This window comes from Festucalex cinctus, chromosome 5 (assembly GCF_051991245.1).
Source record: "Festucalex cinctus isolate MCC-2025b chromosome 5, RoL_Fcin_1.0, whole genome shotgun sequence".
NCBI classification, from domain to species: Eukaryota; Metazoa; Chordata; class Actinopteri; order Syngnathiformes; family Syngnathidae; genus Festucalex; species Festucalex cinctus.
This window is the reverse complement of record NC_135415.1, coordinates 21,488,178-21,505,480: the sequence shown is the minus strand read 5'-3', so window position 1 is coordinate 21,505,480 and position 17,303 is coordinate 21,488,178. Positions and strand designations below refer to the sequence as shown.

The 17,303-nt window shown below is 39.5% G+C and overlaps 1 protein-coding gene across 3 annotated transcripts in view; it reads left to right on the top strand.

Annotated features, from left to right (window-relative positions):
* LOC144018788 (ras-specific guanine nucleotide-releasing factor 2) overlaps positions 1–17,303 on the top strand; it is a 38,942-nt gene that overhangs the window by 7,216 nt on the left and 14,423 nt on the right. For 2 of the 3 annotated variants that reach the window (XM_077521333.1, XM_077521335.1), the window contains exons 2-15: positions 4,977–5,083; positions 5,345–5,492; positions 8,767–8,856; positions 8,945–9,081; positions 9,346–9,462; positions 9,570–9,649; positions 10,791–10,984; positions 11,200–11,309; positions 11,383–11,501; positions 11,595–11,755; positions 11,828–11,894; positions 13,498–13,634; positions 13,841–13,923; positions 15,441–15,689. In XM_077521333.1, the coding sequence (XP_077377459.1) occupies positions 4,977–5,083; positions 5,345–5,492; positions 8,767–8,856; positions 8,945–9,081; positions 9,346–9,462; positions 9,570–9,649; positions 10,791–10,984; positions 11,200–11,309; positions 11,383–11,501; positions 11,595–11,755; positions 11,828–11,894; positions 13,498–13,634; positions 13,841–13,923; positions 15,441–15,689 (1,799 nt within the window). Of the gene's footprint in view, positions 1–4,976; positions 5,084–5,344; positions 5,493–8,766; positions 8,857–8,944; positions 9,082–9,345; positions 9,463–9,569; positions 9,650–10,790; positions 10,985–11,199; positions 11,310–11,382; positions 11,502–11,594; positions 11,895–13,497; positions 13,635–13,840; positions 13,924–15,440; positions 15,690–17,303 lie in introns of all 3 variants that reach the window. The other variant, XM_077521334.1, reaches the window with a different exon arrangement.

The following is a 17,303-nucleotide window of genomic DNA, read 5'->3' as shown; positions in this document are numbered from 1 at the left end:
TCCATTTTCTTGACCGCTTATTCCTCACAAGGGTCGCGGGGGCTGCTGGCGCCTATCTCAGCTGGCTCTGGGCAGTAGGCGGGGGACACCCTGGACTGGTTGCCAACCAATCGCAGGGCAAATTATGTTTTATTTATTTATTTATTTATTTATTTATTTATTTATTTGATTTTATTTTTAAGATGCAAGCTGTTATTAGGCCAGTTCTTTGCTTGGACTTTTGAGCAACATTTTCAGATACGAGTGCTGTATGGTGGCAGTGAACTCAACTGAACTCGCTTCACAGCAAGCAGGAGTGGCAGATAGTGAGGATTTTTTCAGAACGAAGCTGTTTATTGCTTGCTCATGAGGTAGCACAGAGCTAGCTACTCGGGCCTGACCATCAATTGGCATGTTGCTTCGATTTACCATGTGTGTCCAGCCAAGTGAAGTTTTTTGGGATCATCTAGGCGGTTGATTCTCAGTTTTGCAATTCAGCGCGTTTTGATGTGGTGCAAAATTGTGCCTCGCCAACTGCGATGCTTCCTATTGATTCTGTGTTTGAAGTTGTTGGACTTTAATGACGCATGGACAATTGCTTGGGACTATTACAATTAGCCGCCCCTCATTGTGCAGAACTCATTTGCCTCATGTTGCTTGAGAGCGGCTCCTCTAGATGACGATCCAGGTGAGCGAGTGGAAGGCTTCAAATTGTTCTTAGTGCTCCTTCGTTTTTAGAAGCATTTGCCCTGTGTCTTTATTTGCCTAAATGGAATTCCTTACAGTACAGTGAGGAGGGTACATTGGAGCCGATTTGAAGGAAGAGTGAGCATGTGAGTGATTCCGAAAGGACTGTGTTGGGAAGATGAGTGTTTATGTGTGAGATTGAGTGTGTGTGTTTGGGGGGGTACGCTGTTTAGGAGCTGTATATGTATTGTAAGAGTCTAAAAGTCAAAATATTACAAATTGCAGTCAGCATGATTAAGTGCAGTGCAACCACAACAATGAACTCTTTGTTTAATAAACAATGCATTCCCATTTACAGTACACGTTTCTCCTAGAGCTGTGATAATTGGAAGGCATACGTAACTGCTGAACACGTGCAAAAAAGTCAATTATAGCAATATCCTAGACCTAACAGGAACCCCACCATTTTATTTATTTATTTATTTTGGAATTAGGAAATAAATATATATATATATATATATATATATATATATATATATATATATATATATATATATATATATATATATATATATATATACACACACGTTTATAGAGGTCATATTTTAACTCCTCAAGAATGTATCCGCTTTGGGTGTTTCATCTAAACATGTTTAAGTAAAAATGTATTGAAAGATTCATATTTAGTCATACACTGTTGCCGTGGCAACACTCTGTTTGCAAAGAAAGATTATGCTATGTTCTAAACGTAGGCAAAAACTCACAAAACTTTGTACACGTTTATCAGCCCAAAATATCCAATACTTGGATATTTTAGAGGGTTATATGCAGTTTCTTACAAATGGCTCAGCAGCTGTGCCACCTAATTCTTTATTTTATTTTTTAAAACAACGCACCCTTGGTTGAAAGCTTCACCTAGATCTACAAAAATTGGGAGGCATTGCTAACTGGCCAAGACCTACAAAAAAAAGTCTTATCCAGTCATACCTTTGCCTAACAGGAAGTCCGACATTTTTAATTTATTTTGGTATTTGGCGCCATATTTGCCCTTTTATAGAGGTCACATTTTAACAAACCCCTGATCATCTTCAAAATTTGCCTGTTTCATCTAAAGCTGTTTAAGACAAAAAGTTATTGAAATCTTTTAGTTCATAGCATGCTGTTGTCGTGATGGGCTGTTTGCAAAGAAAAAAAAGAAGAAGCTATTTCTGAGGATCTAAAGTACCTAGGCAAAACCTCATGAATCATGGCACACACATCAGGCATGGCAAAGCAATTTATACTGTATTTTAGGGGTTATTGTCCTATGTGTCAGTACCCAAACATGCTAGTACCCCAACGTCACCAAAGGTTGCCAGGGCCCTTTATAGCTGCTTGCAGCTCTAGTTACTATTATTATTTGGACTATCAATTTTAATATGCTTTCTTTCTTTGTTCCTGAACTTGTGAGATGGATCTTGAGAAGTTCAAAACACAAAGCAGCAACAGTGGAAGCACAAAAATCCGGGCAAAATAGTCCGATATGGCGTTGCCATGGAGACGCTTCCCTGTTAGACACAATTTAGAAACATGCACATGCTAAAGAAATATTATGTAACAGCTCTTGCTTGGCTCCATCTCTGGATCCCTCGGTGGCTTTCTGTCAAAGGCTGTTACGGCACGGATTAGCGTTGATGTAATAATGTCCCGACAGTCAGAGAATCAAAGTGACAGGTGCTTTTAAAATAATAAAAGTGAGTAAAGGGAAGGAGACGGTGCTGTTTTTGTCCCAATAACCTCTGTGACTCCGGCCCATCTCAATAGCACTGGAGCCTGTCCATCCTCCTGGGGGGCAAATGTCTATGCCTCCTCAAGACTCTGTGTGCTTCACTGAATCCTCACTGAGACAAAGGGATGAAAGCATGAAGGGATGCCGAGATTGGGGGGTGGAGGAATGGGTTTGGAGAGGAGCTCGAGTGGGAGGAGAGGTGAAGTGCAGAGAGAGAGGAAGGAAAAGAGCCAAAGTCCACTCTGCGCTGTAAGTCTTGTGTGTGTTTTTGCCCGGCTAAGAATAGCAGCTCTTGTGCTAACCCAGTGCCCCAGGACAAAGCTTCAATCACTTCACACAGTACTACTGTATGTTCTGTTCCCTAGGTGAGTGCCTGTGTTGGTGTGTGTCTGTGGATGCAGTATACATTTTAAGAACTGTGTAAATCAGTTTCTGCGACAGATATATACAATACGTTATGTTCCATTAAAACTTTTTGCTATGCAACTTTTAATACCTTTAGAATTAGGAACTGCTGTTAATTTACAGACACCCAAACACATGCACTGTCAGACAGAAACCACTCCTGAGTTTAAACCCATTAGCAGTAACAGCACTTAAAATTCTATTCTACAGCTGAGTGTGAGCCAGTGCAAAGCCTTTAAAACCAGAGTTATATGTTCAGATCTCTTTGTTTCAGTCAGAATCTGAGCTGCAGCGTTCTAAATGAGCTGCTGCTGTTTGATGCTCTTTTGAGAGAGTCCAGTCACAAGACCATTACAATAATCAAGTCTACTGGAGATAAAAGCATGGACGAGCTTCTCTTGGTCTTCTTGGAGCATGCGACCCTTCAATCTGGACGTTGTTTAAGTGATTGATTTGATTTGACTGCTGAAAGTAAGGTCCAAATCGATCAGCATCGTTTTCAGACAGTGCCTCCAAGTGTTTACTAACAGCAATACTTTTTTCTTAGTTGCCAATAAAAAAAATACTTCAGTTTTGTTTTAGTTTAATTAAAAGACATTTTGATTCATCCAGTTGTTAATTTGTTTTAGTCAGTTCTTGTGACAAACAATATGTACAGCATATAAATTGCTGCTTGTATACTTTTGTACTTTTCGGCCACTCTTCTGTTCCCAGGATACATTGTGGGATGCAATGATGTATTTTTTCCATCAAAAGGTGCATTGTTACTGTTTAAATGTGTTTGTGCCGCCCAAAGTCTGTTGAATGTGTGTCGTAATTAACTGACGCATTAAATTGGTGTCGGCCATATATTGGTGAACAGTGTTAATACGACTTCATACTGATCTGGTGTGGTGGGTGGCATTTTGCCCTTTCCTAACCGAGATAATGCCGTTTGTAGGCAAATGTACATAATGTAAAGTACAAGTGCCTATAAATAGTTATATAATAGTATATAATAGTTATATAAATTGTAACAGTCCCAATACGTACCCTGCTTAACGGGTACAGTAGTGGCGCTTTTCCACCGGACCAGTTCCACACCAAAGCGGCATTTTTTGTCCCCGGATGCTAGTGTCTCCATTGGGGCAAGAGCGGTTCCATTGTAACCGCTGTTTAGAACCCTTTCAGCAGTAGTTCTTCAGCGCCTGTTGTCCGGGGGACTAGCGGGGCCGCGGCATCACCTGCCATCTGATTGGCCGAAAGCAACACCGCAAGCAACGCCCATTTCCTTGTTTTAAGCGAGAAGAGGCAGAGGCACCCGCCTGTCTTCGCAAAAGTCATAAAAATACAGTATATACAAAAAATATAATGTTGTTTTACAACAACGCTGAGCTATATTTACAATTTAAAAGATACTTGTGGATGGATTTGTAATGTTTGTGGTTTTAAAAAAACATCGCGAGTGCACAACGCTGACTGTTCGTGTGTTCCCATTCACTTGAATGAGAGCTCCAGTGGCAGAGCTCTCCATTCCGAAATAGCTTCGCGAGCCGTCGCGAATCGCAATATTTCATCCATGGTGGTCCATATTAAATTATAAATATGGTTCAATGTTGGTGCGACTTGCCAAATGTCATCTCAGATCCGCACGCACTGCGAGAGTGCAAGCTTGCCTTGGACATTTCAAATGTTGCCACCCCCTTCCCGCCTTGCGCCAGTTGTAATGGAAAACCGACGGGTGCGGCGGTGTGGTGGGGTTGCGTGAGGTGTGGTGGGGTTGCGTGCGGTACAGCACTGATGGAAAAGCAGCATAGGTGTACTCTTGAGAGTACTGCCCCATTGACAAACCATTGGACCCTTAGAATGGCATTGGCAGTTATTTTCCACCCCACTTTTTTAAGAGGCATTTTGGATCTTTAAGGAAGTACTGTACTGGAATCATTTTTGTGCGTGTATTGACATGCTGCAGTATCTTTATGCTGCCCCTTGTCGAGTGTAATTGTTTTATGTGTGTTGAGGCCCCCGAGAGCTTTTTTTTTATTGGATTAACCTGAACTGTGAAAGAGTGTGAAACCAAAATGCTTTTAAAAGGAAACGCCTCCTTTCCAGTGTCGTGTTTAACAAATCCCTCTTTTTCTTTCATTTGCACCTGCAGCACTACTTCCTTGTGGTGTTCGGTCACGATGGACAGAAGCCTCTGGAGCTGCGAACGGAGGAGGAGGTCGAGTGCGACCAATGGGTGGAGGCCATTCAGCAGGCCAGGTATGGATGGATGGATGGATGGATGGATGGATGGATGGATGGATGGATGGATCTATCCTATCATGTTAACCATACCATTCATGTAGCCCAATGGATAACTAACTGTCCATTTTCTTTTTTTTTTAGGCCGTACATTAAACTGATGTATTTTTTGTATGAGACATTATTGGTTGTACAATATTGCATTCATTCAGTTTCCCATTTTGTTACTCAAGCTGACGTTTCTCCAACACCATAAACTGACATACACCCCCCCTTCAGTTATTCTGACATCATCATCGAGCGAGAGGTGCTGATGCAGAAGTACATCCACCTGGTACAGATCGTAGAGACGGAGAAGGTGGCGGCCAATCAGCTGCGCACGCAACTGGAGGACCAGGACACCGAGATCGAGAGGCTTAAAGCGGAGGTATCAAGCGACACACATGAGAGACACTTTATTAGGAACACCTGTGGAGTTCATTGAGAGCTGATACAAGTGCTGTATGTTCAGTTTTGATTGACACTGCCAGAGAGTTATCTTTTTTTTTTTTTTTTTTTTGCGTTTACATTACAGGGGTTCAGTAGAACAAATTGTACTGCAAAGTTTAAAATAAAAATATCATGTTAATTAATGCTGTCAAATGATTAAAATTTGTAATCTGATTAATCACACTTTAATTTTGATTCATCACGATTAATCAGCTAAATTACTTGCGTAATTTAAAATAAATACAAAATACTGTAATATTTTTACATTAACGCATTTTACTATCTGAATGTCATTTGCAAACATTGATTAAATGCATGTACACAATTGCATGCATGCATGTATTGCTCAAAACGTAACAGCATCATATCAATTGGGTGCAATTCATCAATTATTAAACGCAAACTACTTTTTTTTTTTTTTTTAAATCTAATGTCCCGTCGGGGTGTTTTTTTTTAAGTGAAATTTACCACCGAGCACACCAACTGGAGTCGTCACCCCGCTCATTTTGGAACAACAGGCGTAGGAAATGCCATGCATTGACCTAATCACTGCCCTGCGCAGCCTTCAATGTAACCATTCGCGGTTACGTTCAAGCCTCAAGTGTGGTCGAAAAAAATAGTGCGATTAATATGCGTTAATACGTGATTAATGCGACATTTTTCTGTGATTAGTTAATCTGTTAACGCTTTAACAGCCTTAATATTAATATAAAATATAATATGAGTAGTACTGTCGAAAATATTAATATTTCTCTATGAAAACATAATAGCTAATATTTCTACAGCCAGCTATGAGGGCTTGTCCTGGAAGATATTGAAAATGTTTGGAAAAGGACTTAATTCGATATTTATAATTTACACAGAGATATTATGAAAACGTCAGGAATAGAAAGTACAGATATTTGTTTTCAAATGTACTTACAGTAGTAAGGGTAAAAAGTCACAAAAAAATACACAAGTAAAGATAGCTGAAAAATTGCAGTACTATAGGAAAGTATTACTTCATTTCCTCTCACCACTGGTAATTTGCATGATGGTGATGCAAATCATAGCCCTTCTGATCATGAGCTAATGCACAATTATTATGAAGCTCTTGCACACACATGCACCACCCAGACATTAGCACACGTCGAAGCAGCTCTTCATTCTTAAATGCAATTCAATATATTTGCATTCTGTGTTGGTCCTATGCCATTGTAAATGCACATAAACAAAACCATCCAATACCTCTAGAATATATACAATGTGATGCATGTTTGTGCGTGTATTTGTGTGTATGTGAAGGGATTGATCGGCATTCCCAGTGGAGGAGAATAAAGACGAGCCATCACATTCTTACAAGCAGCTGACAAGCAAATGTTCTACTTATCTACTCTCCATGTCCCTCCTGTATTGCACTTGTACAATAGAACACACACTCAGGCTTTAATGACCTTTGCGACGTTGTTAATCTTGATTGATTACTTTCAAATAAACACCCAGTCACAGGTGATTGTGGGTTTATAGTACAAGAAAAATCCATAGAGATGATTGCTCCTCAAGTAAACAGTTAATGAGCATGTGGCGGCATTGTCATGAATGATCAAACTGCTGCTACTTGTTGCTGAGTAGAATTTGTGGATTACATTCGTTAGTGCCCACAAGATCAATAGTTACTGTATAGTCAAATATAGATGAGCAAAAATATATTTGTAATATTCTGAATACTTTAAAGAACTGCTGATTGAATTAAAACTTAGGAGTGCTCTGAGATCTGCAGACCTGGGTCAATTAGTGGAACGCAGAGTTCAAAGTACACATGGTGAAGCTGCATTGAGATGTTGTGCTGCACACACATGGAATAAGTTGAAAACAGAAGAGAAGTCATGATGTATTTTAATGAAGTGCGGAGGAGCTCTTTAGAATGGCTGTCAACATGCTGGTGCTTGATGAACATGGAAGTTGTGGGCTAAGCGGCAATTGGCCCCAAGGGGACCGGCAGTTATCATCTCGATAAATCACACCTCCACCGCCATGTCTTGTATTGTGCCTCACTGACTGCTCTTATAAACAATTTGTCTGTATTTTTCTCATACCGTGATCCTGCAGATCATCAAAACGCTAACAAAAGACTGCTTTTTTTAAGTATTAGGGAACATCTGCTCGCATAATGGGGGCGCACATGATATAACATTATCATTTGAGAGCCAGTGTGCAGCTGGCGATCCGTCTCATTAAAAGCACAGTCTTGCTTGTGTGTGCGTGGTGCAGGGTGTTTATGAATAATTAAACCAGCTAGCCACTGTAACTATCAACAGTTGTCAGCCTCCTTTTTGCAAGCATTTGCATGATGCTACTGCTGCGCGTGTCAGGTTTTTAGTGTATCCAGTTGAGTTCCATGCAAAAAGGCTGTAAGGCAAAACAGCTAATGTTATTACACACACAGAAGCAGACGCTGCCAAGAAGAAGAAGAAAAAAAGCTTTTAGCAGCTCTGCTCGCCTTTGGGGAAAAAAAGAATTTTTTACAATTACCAGACGAAACCTGTTCCTTTCGTTTCTTTGCAAGCTTTTGGGTTTCATATCTAGAAAGATGGGCGGTGATTTTCTTTCCTTCCACCAGGAAATGTCATGTTTTTAAATGCTACACCCATGAATGGACTTGATGTAGACAGAATAGGTCTTAATGCGGGTCTTTAAAAGCCTTTTACACTTTGCTGCCAGACAAATAAGATGTTCTGAGACTGAAGAGAATTTATTTGTCACCTGTCAGTTACCCATGAGTTCCAGCAGATGGCGCTGCAATGGAAAACAGCTTGTTATGTGTGGCAGGAGGTGTATCAGCTCGACATAAATTTGGGGGATTTTTTATTTATTTTTTTGTTTTTTTTAGTTTTTAGTGAGTGCCCTCCTAATTGTATTTGTAAAGGCATAATTTTGGAAACAGCCTTTGTGTGATTCAGGGATGTGCTATCATTGGAGGCAGGGGAGGCATCGCAAAAGCTAATAATGTTGATTAAATAATTACACATTTAGTTTTACCAGTAGCATAAAACCACAGCTGGTGTGAGGTGAGGCAGACAGTGCTCTGCCTCACAAAAGAGGATTTACCGTTCGGTAAACATGAACAGTTGCCTGATGCCCGAAATTTCCATCCAATGTCTCCCAAACACCCAAATTCAGGTTTTTCACCTCTAAGCAATCATTATTGTATTGCATTTGTTTTGTGTTTGCAGATCATTGCTCTGAACAAAACCAAGGAGCGTATGAGGCCTTATCACGTCAACCATGAAACAGAAGATCCGGACATCAAAAAGATCAAGAAGGTAAGTGTTTTGTCTACTGCAAGCAGTCCTACTTAGCATCTTCAACCATTCGAGCCGCTACAAGTTCTGTGTGCTTGTCTAAATTCAGGTGCAGAGCTTCATGCGGGGTTGGCTCTGTCGCAGGAAGTGGAAGATCATCGTGCAGGACTACATCTGCTCTCCTCACGCCGAGAGCATGAGGAAGAGGAACCAGATTGTCTTTAACATGGTCGAAGCAGAGACAGAGTACGTTTTGAGTACGGGATGACGAAATGTTTTTTAGTGCAACATTATGTCTAATTGAGCAAGGAAATATTTGATCATGTACTCAGTTAGCTTTATAAGAGATGCTGACCCTGGAAACTCTGTACCTTCTGTGTTTGTTTGAAATTAAAACCCAGATAAGTAAAAATGTAACATTTCAGATATTTTGAAATTTTAAAAAACTTTTGTTAGAAAACAGTACAAGCCCTAACAAGCTTGCTGTTGCGTCTCTTGGCATGACGCCAGGTACGTCCACCAGCTCTACATCCTGGTCAACTGCTTCCTCAGACCTCTGAGGATGGCCGCCAGCTCCAAGAAGCCCCCCATCAGCCACGATGACGTCAGCAGCATATTCCTCAACAGGTGCGCACTGACGAACGGACAGATTTAGCTTCTCATCAAGCGCCAGACGTGTTAATTATGCGGACCGAGCTGACAAAAAGCAAAGTGGACGCTGTGTTGTGTTACAGCGAGACCATCATGTTCCTACATGAGATTTTTCACCAAGGCTTGAAGGCCAGAATCGCCAACTGGCCCACTCTGGTGCTGGGTAAGCTGTTACTTCACACACACGCACACACGCGCACATGCACAGGATGCATTGTGTGCAGCCACGCAGTGACATCACGGTCACGTTTTTCACATCTCCTCCTAAGCTTGTCTTATACAAACATCAGCCGCACGCACACACACAAACATTGTGCTGACAAACAACAAGCAGCAAGTCCAGAAGACGTCTCCGTACTTTCACCTCTTCAAACAAAAAAGCTTGCTCATTTAACATCGCTAAAAGGGAGACTGCCGACACGCAGTACACGTTAGCAAATGGCTTGTGCCAAATTAATCAAAAGAAGAGAAGGCTACAGGCACCATGGGTTCAAACCCACCCAGTGACAGTGTAAATATGAGTATGAATGGTTGTCTGTCTCTTGATGTGCCATGTGATTGGCTGGTTGCCTGATGCCCAAAGTCAGCTGGGACAGGAACCAGCTTCCCATGACCCTGAACAAGATAAGCAATGAAGGGTATAGTGTGGGTATAGTGTGTGAAAATAAATAAATACTTACATTTGGGAATGTAACATAATCGCAAATGTGAAGGGGCTGTGGACGTTCCATCAGGGTATCACAAATGTTAAAGCCTGACGGTCGAGTCAACGTTGAAATGCTTGCTGTATATTTGGGTCCAGTGACTCACTGATCTTGTGTTTGAAACAAGTGGTTAAGCACTTTAGAAATGATGTAACTGGTGGTGTACAATAACTTTGGTTCACACCTACCTTCATGACCTACAACAGTGGATGAACCAAAAGAATTAATAAATTCCGGTATTACAGTCTAATTGCCATTAAGCGATATGTATATGTTAGTACCATGGATGGATGGAGGGATAGAAGCTAATGACAACAAAACATTAGTGCTCTGGCTAGCTAACTAGCTAGCAGCTAACTTGATAGATGGATGGATAGAAGCCAATGATAACAAAACATTAGTGCATTAGCGCTAACTAGCTAGCAGCTGGATGGATGGAGATGGATAGATAGATAGATAGATAGATAGATAGATAGATCAAAATATCATTAAACTACAGTGCTTGACTTTTTTATATTAGACAAAAAAGCAGCATGTGAGTAAATTGAATTTATAGTCATTTATTACGGTGTCAAAGCTGATGAGCCATTTCATTCCCAGCCGACCTTTTTGACATCCTGCTGCCCATGCTGAACATCTATCAGGAGTTTGTGAGGAACCATCAGTACAGCCTGCAGGTTCTGGCCAACTGCAAACAGAACAGAGACTTTGACAAACTGCTCAAGCAGTATGAGTCCAACGCCGCCTGCGAGGGGAGGATGCTCGAGACTTTCCTCACCTACCCCATGTTCCAGGTTGGTCCACATGTCATGAGAACGTAGTTACAGGATTTTGTATGGAAAATCCTTTCCAAAAAGAATCATATCATTCTGGTATTTCAGAATAAGATTAAGACTACGATTCATGAAATTAATGAACTTTTCAACAGTATTAGAATTTATTGAGATTTGATTGGAGTCTCAGTCAGCAAATTTGTTCGAAATTATCCTGCATTTCTATCTTGCATAAGATTCCTCGCTACATCATCACCCTGCATGAGTTACTGGCACACACGCCCCACGAGCATGTGGAGCGCAAGAGCCTTGAGTTTGCAAAGTCCAAACTGGAGGAACTGTCCAGGTAAATATGTTGTTTTTCAAACATCTATCCTATGTTTTCCTGACACTTGACGTTTGTGCTTGTGTGTGGTCAGAGTCATGCATGACGAAGTGAGCGACACTGAGAATATCCGTAAGAATCTGGCCATCGAGAGGATGATCGTGGAAGGTTGTGACATCCTGCTGGACACCAGCCAAACTTTCGTCAGGCAAGGTGAGTCTTCATTACCTCAGAACATAATTTGCCACTTGAACCATCCAATGTGAATCCATTCCAAGTGTCTTGAAATAATTGCGCTCTCTTCAGGCTCTCTTATCCAGCTGCCATCGGTCGAGCGAGGCAAGCTCAGTAAGGTGCGACTGGGCTCGCTCTCCTTGAAGAAGGAAGGGGAGAGGCAATGCTTCCTGTTCACAAAACACTTCCTGGTGTGCACCCGCAGCTCCGGCGGGAAACTGCACCTCCTCAAGGTGAGGCCAGCGCTGATTTTTTCAAGTACTTTTTCAGTTTCACTCATGTTTGACCGCAGTTTTTGCTTGCAGCAAGGTGGCGTCTTATCCCTCATTGATTGCACTCTCATCGAGGAGACGGACGCTGGGGAAGACGAGTGTAAGTATTCCGCACTTCAACGCAAGCATTTATGGTCTCTCCCTATTAGTGGAGGTTAATTGGTTGTCAGCTGATAAGAGAATGCTAATGAGTTCTCTTTAAATATCAGAAGCTCTCTTTTAAAGGCCAGGTTAAAATCTTTTGACATTAGCGGTCCATTAATTTGATTTATTGTGAACACTTAGACCTGTTACGTAAACACTGATTTTTAACACCTTAACCGATTTTCAAATTGTCAAATGGGAGGGGGGGTGTCACCGTGTCACGGTATGATGCCGGGGGTGCATCCCAAAGGAATATAGCTGTTTTTTTTGTGTTGTTGTTTTTTGCCACAAAGAAAGTGTAATTGCACATCCACTACATTAGGTGGCAGTGGCGTTATCGCTGTCAGAGTGTGCAAGGAGTATTAGCTAGTGTGGGTCTGGCTTGAGAAGTATTTGTTCTACCTGAAAAATTTTAACTTCCCGTGTTTGTGCTTGGAGGGAGGATAATAAGATAATAGGCATGCAGTTAGCGCTTCTTTTTAGATGCTGGCTTTACCAAAAAATAATGCGTACACGTGCTATGTTTACTAATGTGTAACAAAAAAAACATGTTTGAAAGAGTGAACAAGACTTGTGCCTGAGTTTAAAAAAAAACAACAGCCGTATATATGAATAGGTAGGTACAACATGCTCTTTTGAGCTACATGCTTACATTGAGTGATGTGTACAGTACACAATTAGCGCCTAAGTGAAGAACAGCCCAAGATTTGAATAGGTAGACACGACACACTCCTTTTGAGCTGTGTGTAATGCTAAGCTAATGTCAATACTTTCCATTATTTTTGATGGGACAGTCGGCACTGCTAACATGGCCGCCACCATTGATGCATGTTGTTGCCTGCTCTCATTTTTCTATAAGTCTGTTTACCTATGACGAGAGCAGCATAACACAGAAGCCTGTGACCATGAGTTTCTGTTGAAGACACCACAGCTGCATTTAGCTACTGGCATTTTGGTGAATTGGGGCCTGTTGTTGCCAATTCTGAAACTAACAGACTTAAATTGGTACATTAACTCATTCAAACCCAAAAACCTGTAAATATATTTTTGTAATACTTTGTCCTTCACTCCCAAAAATGTATTTATACATTTTAATGTTTTTTGTTTTCTTATGCAAAATCAAATAGAAGGCTTTGATGCCGCGTCTGACATGAAGAGGTGGCTTAAAACAATGATAGTTGTTACAAAAAATGTCCAGCAGGTGGCAGCAGAGTATAGGAGATCCACCAGGGCCATGTTGCAACAAGCTCTTTTTGACTGTTTTGACTTTTTGACTCTGTGGGCCTGGCAAAATCAGTCAAAATCCAGTAAAACAGCTATGAGCGAAGGGGGTTGCTTCAGTGAAAATAGCTGGGAGTGATTGAGTTAAAAAGAATGTTTTGAGTTGACTGAACAATATTGATCTCGGTTCCATTGTAGTACAATATATTGCACACATATGCATTGGATTGAAGCATTTCCTTCCTGGATACATGACTGGATGTAAAATATAAAATAAATTGCGTATCTTTAGCCAGCCCGTTTAACGAACGCCCCTCGCATGCTTCTTCATTCTTCAGCTAAAGCTGGAGGTCAGGTATTCGGTCAGCTGGACTTCAAGCTGGTGGTGGAGCCGGCCGACTCGGCGTCCTTCACCGTGGTGTTGCTGGCGCCCTCGCGGCAGGAGAAGGCTGCGTGGACCAGCGATATTAGCCAGGTGATACACACACTCACAGAGAATAACAAATAGCGAGAGCGTGTCCCCGCTGGGCTTTGCCGAGGCTTAGTGATACGTAAACACAGACGTGGGTGCAGCTCCCTGGAGGTGAGTTCAGCTCGGCGCCTTCACAAACACTCACCAGCTCCATTCAAGGGTCTAGAAAACGAAAAGGTGTTTTTTACACTCCCCTTTCGTCTCTTCAGTGTATAGATAACATCCGCTGCAATGGCCTGATGACCAGCGTCTTTGAGGAGAACTCCAAAGTCACCGTTCCTCACATGATCAAGTAAGTGTGAGAAGAGGAGGCGGCCATCTCTTCATGCGCATGCTGCAAAACATCAAGCACATGTGGGTGATGATGTTTTAAACATGTGTTGATTCTGACAACAACAAAATACTTTATTTTTTTTCTATTATGCTTCCTTTTCTTGATTATTTTGGTTTCAGAACTCTGATCTGATTTGATATTCATTCTTTCTTTGCAATACAGTGGAACCTCCAAGGTGGAACACAATCCGTCCTGGACAATTTGTATGGATTCCACAACAATTTCCCCCATTGGAAATGTTGGAATGAGAATTAATTTGTTAAGTGAACAGACAATCTTTAAAGTAACGTGTAAAAACAAGTTAAAAGCCGTTTCTGTGGAAATATATTTTCATTTGAACAGTATCGCAGCTTTCCAAAATGACAAAGTACTCAATGTTGTCAATAAAAACAAGTAAAAATAATATTAATATTTTAATATTAAGAAAGAAATAAGCATATTTAAATTTAAATGTTGTTAATTGTCATATAAGTATAAAAATAAGAAAACATTCCTATTATTAAGACATAAAAAAGTTGTATTTTAACCCTTTTAATTTTTCTACAAGTGGAAAATTAAGTACACAATTTTAAATAATAAGACAAAAAATAATTATATTTAAATTAGTTAAGTATTATGTTAAGTATTATGGATAAACATAAGCTTGCCACTGTGAATATGAATGCATATTAATTGTCATACAGTAGTTACAGTATTAGTTTTAAGACATTAAAATAATTGTATTTTATTTTTTATTTTAATTGTGTCTAAATGTAAAATTAATTAAATTAATTAATTAATTAAATTTGACGAAAAATATTACATTATATTTTAATTTTAATGTTGTCGTCATGCATATGTAAAAATAGTTTAACCACGATTAATACAATATATATATATATATATATATATATATATATATATATATATACATATATATATATATATATATTTGTATTTGTATTTTAATTTGTTATACAAGTATAAAAATAAACAAACTACTGTTATTGTTACTGCTATTAGTAATTGTCTTAATGATAAAGGCACAATGCAAACTTGATTTTAATTGCCATTCAAGTTTATTTAACAAAAAAAATAAAAATAAAGTTAACCACACATAACAAAGCATTCTATCATTGAAAAGTGCATCAGTTGATGCTTACTGGACCAAGCACTTGCAAGATGTAATAATATTCAATGGTGTTTTGTTTTGTTTTGTTTTAATTTAGAAAAAAAAGGGGGGGGGGGGGGGGAATCCTGTAATATTTGTTGTTTGCTGAGCTGAAGTCTCGCTTTAACATCCCAACGCCAGCCCCGTGACAGTGATAATCTGAAGTTATGTTGGTCAAATTCTGCCTTGTACGTGAACTTGAGAGGTTTCAGTGTATATGATTTGAATCCAATCCATTTTTTTAAATTCAGCTCTTCTCATGCTTTGCAGCAGCAGTCACCCATGCTTGTGTGTTGTGTGTATGTGTACGTGTGTACCTCATCAGATCCGATGTGCGTCTCCATAAAGATGATGTTGACATTTGCTTCAGCAAGACGCTCAACTCCTGCAAGGTCCCGCAGATCCGCTACGCCAGCGTGGAGCGTCTGCTGGAGAGGCTGACCGACCTGCGCTTCCTCTCCATCGACTTCCTCAACACCTTCCTGCACACGTACAGGATCTTCACCGCCGCCAGCGTGGTCATGGACAAACTGGCCGACATCTACAAGAAGCCCTTCTCTTCCATTCCCATCAGGTCACCCACTGCACACGTGCAAAAACACACAAACCATGTGACGTGAGTAACTCTGTTTATCCCATTAAAAAAACAGAAAACAAAAAAACTATCAAAGCAGAATGTCTGCCTCGCAGCTTCGCAGGGATCATTTTACCATACGGGCTGATGTTATTGGAGTTGCTTGCACTACTTCGTGTAGGAATAAGACGGCATAATAGCGCTGAGCCAGAAGGAAAGAGTCCATAAAAGACACAGAATATGCAAAATATATGACCAAGACAAAGTACCATATGGATGTTAGCTAATTCAATTTAGCCTACCATCACTATTTGTTTAGTAATGTACTGTAATGCTCCCATAAGTGGTTATAGTTGTATTTTAAATTAATCTATTCTACCCGTTTAGTAATGTTTATTAAAACTCAAAACCTTGTCTTCATATAACAAAATTCATATTTTGATTTGACTATTTTGTACAAAAAACACACAATTAATTCAATATTAATAATAATTAATTAATTAATTAATTTAAATCATTGTCTACCAGTTCACTCGTTTGTATTATGACAGTGTAAACTTATTTTTCAATTTTAATAATCTTCGTTTTGTGTATATTATCTGAACACTAGAATATTATTGTCCTAAAAAAAAGTTTTAAAAAAAAGTATTAATAGAAGAATTGTAATTAGTGCAAAACTGAGATTTAGGAGATTATGGAGGGTTATGATATGAAAATGCCCAGTAAAAATGGTTGATCAAAAAATACTAAGGCATAAATTATTATTTTTTTAATCATTTATTTCTCATCATCATTTAGTCAGGTTTTGGATAAAAAGCTTTGTGTTGTGAAGATAATTTATATCTACATAAATATTAATAGGGCTTGACCCATATGTTTTTTTTTTTTTTTTTAGGCTGATGCCAATTCCAATAATTGCAGAAAAAAATACATATAAACAACCAATCAGCCGATTAATTAGGAAAATATATCATTGATAAAATAATTTCTTTTATTTTTAATCCCTTACACTTACAACACTTAAAACAATAAAAATATGAATTACATGCAGAACATTTGATTGTTTTGTAGTATTGTGTCCTTTAGTATTTGTTTACATTTGCCCTACATATCTTTTAAATTTGTGTTCATGTGTAAAAAGCAATCTGCAGAAATCAATGAAATCAATCATCCAATTTTTGCAGATTTTAAAAGCACAAATATCGGCCGGTTTAATTGACTAGCCGATTAATTAGCACTGCCCGTAAGTATTGCATTGGTTTTGTTTTTTTCCATGGCAAAATACAGCACTGTAAGTGTTGTGTAAGTTCTGTGAGAGGAAGGATCCGTGGAAAAGAAGACTTTGTTGACTCAGCTTAGTTGATTTGAAAAAGATTTTAATTTCGGTCAAAAATACAGTTGATATCAACATGGTCATTTTCAAAAATGGCGTGTGCCGACCCCTTTGCCGTCCTGGTTTATATACTTTCAAAAAAAATACAAATGTCTTTGTACTAACGTCGCCATTAGCAGTGTAAGCATTTGCTGTTGCCATGGTCGCTTTTTTCCAATCAGTGTAGCACCCAAGTGGTTCTCAAGCTGTTATTTCAAGATGAACGAAATTACGACAGTGCT